This window comes from Lonchura striata, chromosome 6, assembly GCF_046129695.1.
Source record: "Lonchura striata isolate bLonStr1 chromosome 6, bLonStr1.mat, whole genome shotgun sequence".
NCBI lineage: Eukaryota > Metazoa > Chordata > Aves > Passeriformes > Estrildidae > Lonchura > Lonchura striata.
In genome coordinates this window covers 47,229,830-47,242,207 of record NC_134608.1, presented here as the reverse complement: position 1 = coordinate 47,242,207, position 12,378 = coordinate 47,229,830, and the positions used below count along the sequence as shown (strand labels likewise).

The following is a 12,378-nucleotide window of genomic DNA, read 5'->3' as shown; positions in this document are numbered from 1 at the left end:
GTTGCACAAAGATGCTGGCAGGGAAGCCAAATGAGAGATCCTGGAGTGTGAAGACTGAAGTATAAGTGGGCAGCCCAAAAATTTATTTAATGTGAGAAAGCAGCATATGGATGTGTTACCCGAGCCTTTCTGAATACCAAATTAAAGCTGAATGAGTATCCTTTATCCTTTTACTTTCTAGTTTCTTCCTTATAAACTCTTGACTTGGAAGCTCCAGTTTTATGTGTAGGTAATCTTTCTCACAGTAAGTAAAATAACACTCTCTCCCCTTTCTTTGAGCTGCTGTGAGAAGAGTATTAGACAGCCTCTCAGGTCCACTGAGCTCTGGTTGTCTGACTGGGATATAGAAACTGAACCTGTGATGGCTGGTAAAGCTCTTCTGATATTTCCCCAAGATGAAGGAATTTCATGTTCAGATAAAACAGGTGATTTGTTTGGTGGCTCTCACTGCTCTCCTGATCTTGTTCCACCATGCCTATCCCCAAGAGAGAGGCACCTTGTGGAATGCTGGAAACTGGGAAAATCAAGGATTGATTGGAGGAGTCAAGGAGATTCATTTTGGTTTTGCTGTTTTAACACCTTAATTGCACCTGTGTCCCATGTAGGTTCAGGGGTGAGACTGAACTTCGCCATTTCAGTCAATTTAATCTGAGCCTGAGCATCCTTGCACTCAATCACCAGAAGGAAGCCTCTGCTGTCTGCAGTGGATTCAGAGCTGAAAACCTGCAGGTGGCTCATAGCACTCTCACTAAATCACAGAGGTCTTTTGCCCAGACCTAGCTCTAATCCTACTGTCTTTGGGGAATACTCAATTGTTAAGAAAGTGCCTAAGCAAGCACATTAGAAACATCACAAGACTACATGGCTGCTTAAATGACCACAGAACCCAGACAGTAAAATAAATTATTTAATTTATGGGTCCCCATCTGTTCACAAATATCTGCAGCATATTTTTACAAGAACAGATGCATGTACTTCAGAATGCACAACACTGGGGGGTCAAATCTGAAAGTTTTCTCCCATCCTAATTCAGTTATTTGGAAACTAATTCATATCATATGCTTAGATAACTACTGGGTGAAGTATATTTTATTTATTAGAAAATTATCTTTTTCTTTTGGTTATATATACATGAGCAATTTTTCTCAAGTTTAAAAAAACCATTAGAGGTCATCTACTTATACAAATGAATGTTCACTTTTCTCTTTGTAATGAGACTGGATGCAGTTGTGATTACAAGTGTGAGAATGCATATTTTCTGTCTGTCTAGATCTCCTTGGCTGCAAAAGATTTCTTAGAAATTATATGGCACTAGACACACATGAAAAGCACTGCAAACATTACACTGTCATAAGTTGGCATGCCATAAATAGAATTATTTTCCTCAACTTACCAAGCAATTTTAACATTCCTGTTTGTCCTGTATACTTGTAACAGTTTATAGAGGAGAACACAGATAAAAAAGAAAAAAGATAAGTGTCAGAAGAAATTAGAGAAAATTCTTTTTACTGAAAACTATAGAGCTGACTTGTGAAATGGCAGTAGTAGGCTGCCATCAAATTGTATTGTCCCTAATCAGCTCAGAAATTTAGTGGTAAAAGGTGGGACTTTACAACTCTAAGCATGGTACTGTAATTTGATTGTTTTGAAGGTGTCTGTACTCAAATTTTGAGACACTCACTTAGCTCAGTACTCGTCCACCTTTTAGCAGATATGTCATTTCTACCATCAGATGCAACTTGTAACCATTCCTTAGCACAGACCAAGAAAGAGTGGGAATGCATGGATGATGCAGAACACAAGCACACCAGAAAAGTACAAGGAAGGCAAGACTTTCTGCTTGAACTAAATTATGCCCAGTGCCAGCCCATGCTGCTGCCTTATTTTAAAGCCCATTAAATTTATCCATGTCAGCCAAATTTTTGAGGAGAAGAAACATAAGTACTTAAGGTATCTATAATCAATAAAACACACCTTAAAAATTAAACCTTGCTCTTGTTGCCAAAATTTAAGCAATACATTTTAAACTTCCAATAAAAATACATTTGTAAAAATGCCACATTGTAAATTCAGAGTTATTTTGGAAGTTCAGTATAGCAAAGGCAAATATAAAGAAGCTATTAATTATAAGGTGATTATCAATGTCCTGTCATTTTCCTCATAATGTACCATTTTGTACAATGACATTTAATAAGATGGACCCACATTATCTTAAGTACTTCTGCTTTCAAAACTTGATTCATAGCCTACTGCAGAGAGCAGATGGCATGAGCACATGAGGATTTCATATAGCAGACTATGTTTTGTGCAGCCAAGGCACACCAATCCTTTTTGGTTCAGGCACAAGCACAATAGTAACACATCCTGGGTAATTTCACATGGAAAAGCTGACAGCAAATCCCTGTAATTTCAATCAATTGCAGAATTGGGGAATGTATGCACCAGCCTAAGAGTCTGCCTGCTGGAAGAGCCTAACTAGCTCTTGCAATAGGGACAAATGAGAAATTATTTTGTTTATCTGCAGTGGAGCATGCTCATTAAAGCAATGGTTAAACCTCACCCAGACAAGCCAGCAACCAAATACAAAAAAGCAACGTATTCTCGCTTTAGAGTGACAAGAACTTGTTCTTTCCTTCTTTACTACAGATACTAAAAAGGATCTGTATGCAAATGAAATCACAGAACTCATCACAGTTACTGGCATTTTATAGTGGAACTTCTTACCAGAATTTTCAAATGGTTCAAAACTGAAATCAGTTTTCCTGTCCTCAGCCACGTGGTCATAAGTGATGTGTGGTATAGCCAACATCCTGTCTGGAGAAGAAGGCCCATTGTCCTTGTCTAACTTAAATTTCTTCTTTTTAACCTAAAAAAAACCCACATAAATTAAATTACTCAAACCAAGTCACATGGAGTTGTCTCTTCAGTGACGCCTTCAATAATAACACAGTCCCCAATGAGCTATAAACAATTAAAAGAGTGCCTGAATTGCATTTTCATGATTCTACACTGTGTTTCTCATTATGTTGCCCCCTCATCCTGCCAAAACTGGCTAATCACTAGATTTCTGCACATTGTCATTTCCAAATCCCTTGCCTGCAATTAAAAAAGAAAATCTGCTAGTTATGCAGCTGCTTATATAAATCAAACTATTCTAGAATATCTTTATCATTTTGTGGATGCAATAAATCACACCTTCAGCACAAAGCCAATGGATATATTGCTACTGAACTCAGATGAACCTTGGAGATACAAGAAAAGATTTTTGCACAATATCCTCTCCTTCTAGCTTGAGACTGGTGTGTAATACCTCTTACAATAAAGAGGATGGTGTACAGATTCTGACAAATGGGTTTTGTTGCTGTATATAAAACAAAAAAATCAGAAGTTATAGAATCTGTTGATATGACAATATTACTGTATGTAGGCACAAGAAGTTTTTACCATAAAGCTTAGAAAATCACAAAATCAATAGTCGAGAGAAACAGAAGCTTTCTTGGGTTTTGTTTGCTTTAATAAATTAGAAGTTACTATTTTGGAAATATGATGAAAGTTACTTTCTTTTTATCTTTTACCTTTCCTTATAGTTTTCCAAACAATGGTAATTAACTGGCTGATGTGCCTGATTAAGTTATTATTAGTCTTTTCCAAATCCATTTTAACAAAATCAAGCTTAGGGAAATTCAGCAAATCAGCTTCTAATTTATAATGTTTATATACTCAAACTGTCAAAACTGCAATGTAAATCAAAATTTGAAACCAAGTAATAATCTGTAAAACAAGCAGAACAAATAACCTCTAGAAAGTAAAAGAACTCAATCTGATTTAAAATTTTCAGATTACTATAATGTGAAGCATTAGTTATTGATACCATCACCGATTTCTTTGGTTTTGGACTGGGTGAGAGCAAATGATAATTCCTGGCAGGTTTTCGAATGTAGATTTTCCATGTAGAAGAGTCTGGGTTTTCTGCAGCGTAGCATCTCCATGCAGTCTGGAACAAATGTTTTAAGAATAGAATAATTAATCAATCAGAGCAGTGGCTCACTGTACAACACAGTAACTTCCAAATAGCATGTCAGTCATTCTTGATTTAATTATATTCTATAATTTGCCCTCTGGAAACAAACTCAGCATGGTTCAGAACTCTTATTTAGTAAACAGAAATGACAGTTAGAATTGGGAAACCACACAGAAAGATGAGTCTTTTCAAGTGCAACTTTTATTCTCAGTAGCAACAAACAAATAATGAGAGAGATCTCTAGACTGGGTTCAAAAAAGGCTCCAAATTTCATGTTCTGCCTCAATTTCCTACCTGACTTTAGGTATTTTGCCTATTGCATCCTATGTTACAGGCCCCTACTCAGAAAAAGATAAAAATTGTTCTTTCATGCCTCACAAAAATACTACCAAGTAAAAAAAAAAAAAAAAAAAGGAATTGTGATGTGGTCAGTAGGGCTATATTCATATGAAGAAATGCAAGTGAGGACAAAACAGAATAGCACCAGTGGTTAACCAAGAGCCAAAACCCAGACCTCCCTCTTGCCAACCACCAATTATTAAAATCCCACGTTCTAAGGCAAAAGGGAGGAAAAGCAGGGCTAGGAAACAAGACCAACAAGAAAACACTACTGCATTTTCTCTCAACTGTATAAATACCAGAATTAATTAATAATGAGTCTCCAAATTAAAAAGGCAGATCCTCACTTACTACATGAAGAAAGGACACACTTATACACAAACAATCTAAAGCAGGGAAGGCCAGAAAACCCTAGCTGAAAGAAACAAAGCAATGCAGAATGAGAGAGCTAAACAAACATTAGTTGGAAAGTAAAGGACTTCTATCACCATATAAATCCCAAGAGTGGCAGAAGTAAATGACCTCTAGAAGAAACCAAGAAGGAATATGAGGAAAGAAAACTACTCATCTGGGCTATTCTCTTGTCTTGTACCTATTTTGTAAACATCTTGGTTTAAGAACAATCTTATTGTAAGTCATTTGCAGAGCACTTACTGAATTTAGCTTTCAGAAGCCTAAGACTATTAGTAAATCATAATTACTCTGGACTTCATTGTCTATCCTCTACTCCTCCTTAACATTTCTGATGGAGCCAAGCAAAACATTCTGGACAAGCAGGCCCAGACTTCCCAATAATTTGGTGTTCATTTCCCAAAAGAATCAGTGGGACCATTAAAAAAATCCATTCTTTACAAAACCATACCATACGAATTTCAAGATTTTTAGCTAATCTCTGGCTATAACCAGGGTCTTTTTCACATTAACTCTGGGACTGCTTAGTTTCAAGCACAAACTTTACAGTTAGCTACTGTTTCCACAAAGACCCTGACCTGGAAACCCACATTCACTCATGAGGCTAGAGAAATAATTCATACAAGAATGAAAAAATGATACGGTGTACATCAAGTTTCCTTTTAAATTTGATCTTTGTGCTTCTAAAGCTTTGTGCAGGTACTGAGTAGAGGGAGGAAAAACCTAGAATGAAACTGTTAATACTTCTCCAGGGTGCAAGGCTGGCTTCAATGGAGTAAAGGATAAAATCTCTTTAACCATACTGACACTGAACTGCAATTGCATTTATAACAGGGGGATCAATATTTTCCTGCCTGTCAGTTATTCTACATGAAAGACTGATTTTAAAGAATCCCTGTGGTTTACAGCCACCTATTCTAGAGCTGAAAAATCCAAACAACATTTCCCTATTTAAGATTCTGACATATTTCTCCTAAATTTGAGATTTTTAAGAATTTAGTTGTACCAACTTAAACATATTTGACATTTGTCTTCACAAGCAACAATGTATTTTTTAAAAGCACAATTTTACATGAAGCTCTCTCTTTGTTTTTTCATTACTACAAGCATAACATTTCTAATATTTTCCCCAGGTAAATTGTTTAATAATTAAAGGATAACTTTCAGTTTGAATTTTAACCAGCTGAATTAAACGGTTTACACTGATTTGGGAGTGCACTTTTCTGCTCTTTAGTTTACATTAAAGACTGGATTTCCAAAACTTGCATCTGTAACTCCTGTACAGTTTTTAATGGGAATCAGGGAGGGAAAAACTGCCAACAACTTGGGGGAAAAAAAAAACCTTCCACAACAAAAAGCTACTATAAATGGAAAGAAATTACAGTATGCAATATGCAAGAGCTCAGTACCTGTATGAGTGAGGCAGCAGCTGGAATCTGACGGTTGAAATGCTTCTGTCTTTGTTTCTGTTGTACCTTTAGGGCAAAGCCTGAACCAAGAATTCCCTGTGGAAAGCAAAAAAAAAACACTCTTTTTTTTTTCTTTTTTTGTAAGAGTGGAGTGAAAGAGCCACACATAAAATTGCCAAATTATGTTGTGTTAATAAACTTGTATTCAGCATCATAAAACCCAAATAATTATTTAAAGGAAATGACTTAATGCAGTGAAATTTTTAGTCTCAGTTATGACTTGCTGAAGCAAACTCTGAATGCTATCATACCCTGATGCAAAGCCTGCTGGACTAAGACCCAAAAAAGGAAAACAGAAATGATATTTCATACCCTCTAAAAGTCTCACAAAGGCTTGTGTAGGGGAATGACAGAATAGGGGGAAAACATGAACCTGATGGGCTTAACTACATTTTTATAAGAAATAAAGCTTTGGCAGGGCATGATGTAAGCCATTAGACCTTTTAACTGCGGTATGGTAATTTCTCTGTCCATATATCCATGGTTGGAGTAAGGAAAAAAGACAAAGAAGAGAAAAAGACATTTCAGAATAGTCAACTGAGTTGAACACAAAGCCAGCTAATTCACTTTCAGGACAAGAGACATGGACTAATGGCACTGGGTGGTATGAAATGCAAATTAGATTCCAAATGTAGTTTAGATATGAAGTCCAAATTTAAGTAAACAGCAAAGCCATTTATGTGGTCATTTGCACAGGTATAGGCAAATTTAACACAAGTTTTAGTAACAGGTGAAAATGAAATACTTTCAAAAGTATCTTACATGTTTACACCTACTCAAGAAAAGCACAATTCTTTTTCTACACGCAGCAGAAGGCATCAGACACAGGCATCAGGCACAGAGCAGCCAGGGATCTTGGCTCAACCTCTAAGAGCGCTATTAATCATTAAATATTTTGAAAGGAACATGAAATGCCCTTCCTATTATGTTCATTTAGTAAAGATCAAAGAGATTATGATGCTCAAACACCACATATTCGGGAAATGAGGGATCATTGCCAGATCCAGAACCCACACCAGTTGTGTTTCACCACTACAATCACTTTTGACTGTGATCTCAGCCAGATCCTCTTACTTAAAAGACCAAAAAGAAAGCCTGCAATAGAGCTTCAAACCCTGAATTCCCCCTTGGGCCAACCCACAGAACAACTTCTCAGTAAGAAGAATCCCACTAATAAAGGGATGATTGCTGTTGTTCTACTTCAACAAAGACGAGGGAAAGTGGAAAAGATTAGAACAAGGAGAGAGGAAAGCATATGCTTTAAAGGCAAACTGATGCTGGAGAATTAAAAGAAACTTAATTATCCTCCTCTGTAAATAATTATTTACCTTTAAAGTAGGCAACTAATTTTAGAAGATCACTGGAGTTTTAGTAGCTACCATCTCATGCTGTGAAGAACTTTTGTGATGGTACTGGCATAAAAGTATTCTTATCTATTCTGTACCATCCCCACCACTTCTTCACTAGAACTACACAAACATCTGCTAACACTACTTCTTGTGTCCCTGAACTAAAAAAATAAACACACAAACAGAATGCTTCAGGTGGCACAAATATTTTAACAGCACAATTCAGGAGTATTGCTAAATTTTTGAAAAACATACCCTTAGCTACATCTGGCACTGAATATTTGGACTTTCAAACCACAGTCCAAGTTTTGCAGATTTTGAATTTATCCTTGGTACTCAAGTGCCTTGTTTCTTGTTTGAAAGCACTCAGGAACCTGTTTTCAGTGCAAACAAGGTGCCATAACAGCTTTAAAAGGTCAGTTCTAAGTTACTTTTGAAAGCAGGACTTTTTCCATGGACAGATATTCATTTTGTGAAGAACTGCATCAGTGCCTCTGGCTGCTGACTGCTGTCTTTCTGCCAGTGACATCTTTTTTGGAAGCTTTTCTAGAAGAAGGACACACACAAGAATTTTCCAGTTCAACTCAGACCTAATCAGTTGCATAATCTATGAGTGAATGCCTTAAAAAACCCCAAAACATCACTAAGCCATCATTATGAAGTAATTAGAAATAATTTCCTTTACACTTCTGAGATAGGCTAAGAAAATTACGTGGAATTAAACATCTCTTCCTCAAATACAAATCCTTCTCAAATCTAGTGTTACACACAAAAAACACTGCATATTTATTTATCTACTTCTAGAAGCTCTTTTGTTTCCACAAGCTACATAAATTTCATCTACAATACAGAAGCTTAATACAAAGCTTATACAAAACCAGATTAAATAAAAAGTTAAAGAATCAGTAACAGAAGTTCCCTCTGATAACTAATGAATCGACATCAAATTGTCACAAAAGTACAAGATAACCTACCGCAGGCAGTGCAAAAAATGAGATTGCAAACACTGAAAAACAAGATGCAATTGTCTTTCCTATCCAGGTCTGTGGCACTTTATCTCCATAGCCAATAGTTGTAACAGTCACCTGCAAAGAGAAATAAAGAGGGCATTACAGCAAGTATTAACAAGGCACTTTGGGCTTGTTGCTCTCTCTTCCTTTTTAATTTTTTTTCAAAGAAGCATTAGCTGCATTCCTAACTCTCCCACTGACAGCCTGTATGACATTAATGAAGGTTAACTCTCCTTCCAGGTTTGTTTCCCCAACTAATACTGAATGGAAAAACAAACAGGAAACTGAATTATAACAAAATACACATTTAAAATCTTGCAAAGTGAAACCATCAATTTAAGTCGTCATGGCTGAGGCAACTGTACAGCATATGAAGTTATTGGGGTAGGGGTTGCCGGCCCATGTCACACACTTTGCTTAGGGAAAGGCTGCCAGCAGTTCTGAGCTGGTGATTCGGTGTATGGGCAGGAGATGTTTGCTGGGAACGTTGCAGGATGCTGCATGGAAAGAGCACACACATGCTGTAACCGGGCACCGTGACTGCGGGCAGGCATGAAGCCTCTGGAGATAACATTGGTATAAACAGCAAGAGAAGCTGAACCCTTCCCATGTAGTAAAGACCCTGAAAACAGTCTAATGAATCACCAATTCATATCAAATACTGAGAGTAGGAACAGATCATTTAAAGCACACATGCAGGAAACATCTGTTGAGTTTGCCTGCAGAAAAGTAACGATGACCACCACAGTGATGTAGCACAACAAGGCTTAATAAGTCATTATTTGCATGAGCTCAAGGAAAGAATGTATTTGTTTGAAGCAGGAGGATACATTTGGCATCTGAGAGCAATTTACATTCACCTATGTCACCAGCTATTTCTGAGTTTGTAAATTAGAGATATTTTTATCTGTGACTTCAAGGAAGGCTAACCAAATCAGAGCATGGGAAACCACGTGGAGCCCCCAGGCAGCTGAGGCACAGCTCAGTTGTTGGCTGGTCAGATTTTCTCTTGACCCTGTGGGCTTCCACTGCCCAGGACACAGATGTTGGTCCCACAGTCACACACACAGGCCATCCTCACCTTGTCCTGGACTTGCCCATCCTCTAAGCAAAGTCCCTGTGTGCAAGTCAAACACAGGACAAAAGGGGCAGCTTGAGGCGGTGATGTTCATGGCAAGTTTCTTGCTAATCACTGATATTCAAAGCATTCACATATTAGTTTTTAATTTTTAATACAAATTTTTAAAACGTGGCCTTTTTCCAAACAGTTTCATACCCCACAGGAGCATGGTAAGGGTTAGTTAAATACCCAAGCACCTCTGCCTGTATTCCTGAAATTGTCATTAAAACTCTACCTTAATTCAGGACCTGATGAGGGAAGGAAGTGTGATGTTAATCTCCTTACCTACATAGGAGGGTGGCTTGAAAAAAGGCTCCTAATTACAATTTCACTTTCAAAAATATGGAATAAAAAAGGAAATATAATTATGGGAAAAGTTATGGCCTCCAATGCCTTCTTACAGAGAAGATTGTGAGATAAAATAACGCCTTATGCTTCTGTTCTTGAAAAAAATTACAAACTCTTGTAAGTGAAAAATGTTATCAACTATTTTGAGTTACAGTCTTAGAATCATGTTGAAACACACACATTAGCTAGAAATGTGAAAAGAAAGAGTTGCTTCTGAGCTGACCAAAGGAAAACTGAAGAATTCATATACATCTTAAGTACTTTTGTCCCCTTTCCCACCACATCCCTGCCCCTTCCTTCTGAATTGGTTTATATGAATTATTAATAACACAAAAAAAGTATTTCCTGTGATGGTTGCCTAGGAGGATTTTTTTAAAAGCATTTTGGAAATTGGGTAGCAAGTAAAAGTCTGAAGTTAACTTTTTCCTCTACCCTCATAACTCTAAAGCATCTACAAATACATTGTATTCTGAAATTGCATTTTCTTTTTTCCCCAAAATATATGCTGTTGAAATCTTACATGCCAAGTTTCTGCCCTAAGTCATTTCTTACAGCTGGATTAAAACTCCCTAAAGAACACAGTACTAATTTTACAGTTGTAAATGAGGATATTATAATGGAAATACTGACTCAACTTCTACTCTAGCATAGTAAACATGTTGGCATAATGAAGTTAAATTGATACAAGAGCTCACACATTGAATTTCATTGAAAAGCCTGTAAAACAATTGCTTTAATTAGGAACAAAATCATATTCATCCACTGACTATTTTAGAACTTTGATCTGATGAACATCACCACAGATTTAGGCATTAAGACTAATGTTGTTCCCATTACATATGAATCAAAAGTCTGAAGGGGGGAATACTAAGCAAAAACCCACACACAGAAAGAATAGTAATTTTCATCAGCACTGAGTAGGGAAAGAATTTTATTTTAGGTTACACCAGGCTAAAGTGAGCACAGGAAACTAATCAGTTAAGTAAGGATGTTCTGTCTATGAAATCCTTGCTGTGTACGTGGGAAAATTTGGATAGTTAAACAGCTCCAAAATACAAGAATCTCTAGATGTAACAATAGCTATATCTGTACTTTGAAAGTAACAATTCTTAAAAGTTTATTCACATCTATCCCATAAGAGTTCACTGCATGAAGACAAAATGTAGCTGGAACCACTCACTGAATTAAAGCTCAGAGATGAGAAGGCAGCTGCAAAAGGAAGTGATGCCTTGCAGAAAGCAATTAAAAATATCTTCATCTTTCAACCCCTGCTCCAACAATTCCTAAACTAAACAACTTGCCCACAAAAAATCTGAACACATAATCCCCCATATCAATCTTTTTTTTAAAAAGGATGTCACAGGTGTATAGTTGGTACACTTGACTTGCAAACCACTTAGAAACTAAAAATGGCATTTCCCCTTCCGTCAAACATTGAAGTCAGTGTACAGTTCTCTACAGCCTTTTTAAATGAGAAGATGGGGGGGAAAGGGCTCTGAATAATACAAGATCCATGAGATCACTTTTCATGAAGCTATTTTTTTAAATTTATGTCAAATTATTTTATAAATTAAGTCAGATTACTTTTAATTAACAGAAGTTTTATGCATGTGCAGTTTTGAGTGGAATTTCCCTTAACTTTTCAGCAAAGTTTTCTCCCCAACTTTGATTTTCAACTTACATTTAGCAAATACTGATGGGCTTTACTAAACAGGACATTGTTTTGTGTATGCTTAGGAATAAGCTAACTTGTAAATGTTTTGTTGAATTTGGACCTTAGTGAAAAAGCCTATCTTCTAAGCTGTACTAATTAAAGGAACCAGAAATTCCCAAGTAAAGCTGTTTGCAGAAAACTGCTTGCTTCAATTCAAAACAAAAGGCATGGAGAGATATCCATACATGGGTATATTCAATAACTGCTTTTGGAAATAGCATTCATGATCAAAGAGACTGCTAGCACAGCTTTTCTGAGGCATGTTTATTCCAAAGTGAAGGTTGAAATTTGTGTATTCATTTAGTGGGTATCAAAAGAAGAGCTCGTCTCAGTTGCTCTGCAATGGGATTGAAATGAATGCTGATAGAGGGAGGGGAAGAAAAAAAAAAAAAAACACAAACAAAACTAAAACCCACAAGCAAATACTAAAACCCACAAAACCCCCAGAGACAGTGAGCAGGTAAGGTTTTCTGAATGTGGTCATCTCTGATAGATTCAATGAGAACATTTATCTCATTTTTTTAGCATCTGTTTTTTTAAATTTTATTTTTAGTATTTTCCTGGTTGAATCTATATTAGACCTTTAAAATTGTCAGT

General features: G+C 36.5%; 1 protein-coding gene across 1 annotated transcript in view; it reads right to left on the bottom strand.

Annotated features, from left to right (window-relative positions):
* The window catches only part of KCNQ1 (potassium voltage-gated channel subfamily Q member 1), a 332,273-nt gene that overhangs the window by 235,263 nt on the left and 84,632 nt on the right, over positions 1–12,378 (bottom strand). The window contains exons 7-10 of the mRNA XM_077784257.1: positions 8,564–8,674; positions 6,181–6,276; positions 3,872–3,994; positions 2,725–2,866 (exon numbers count right to left, since the gene is read on the bottom strand). Of these exons, the coding sequence (XP_077640383.1) occupies positions 2,725–2,866; positions 3,872–3,994; positions 6,181–6,276; positions 8,564–8,674 (472 nt within the window). The remainder of the gene's footprint in view (positions 1–2,724; positions 2,867–3,871; positions 3,995–6,180; positions 6,277–8,563; positions 8,675–12,378) is intronic.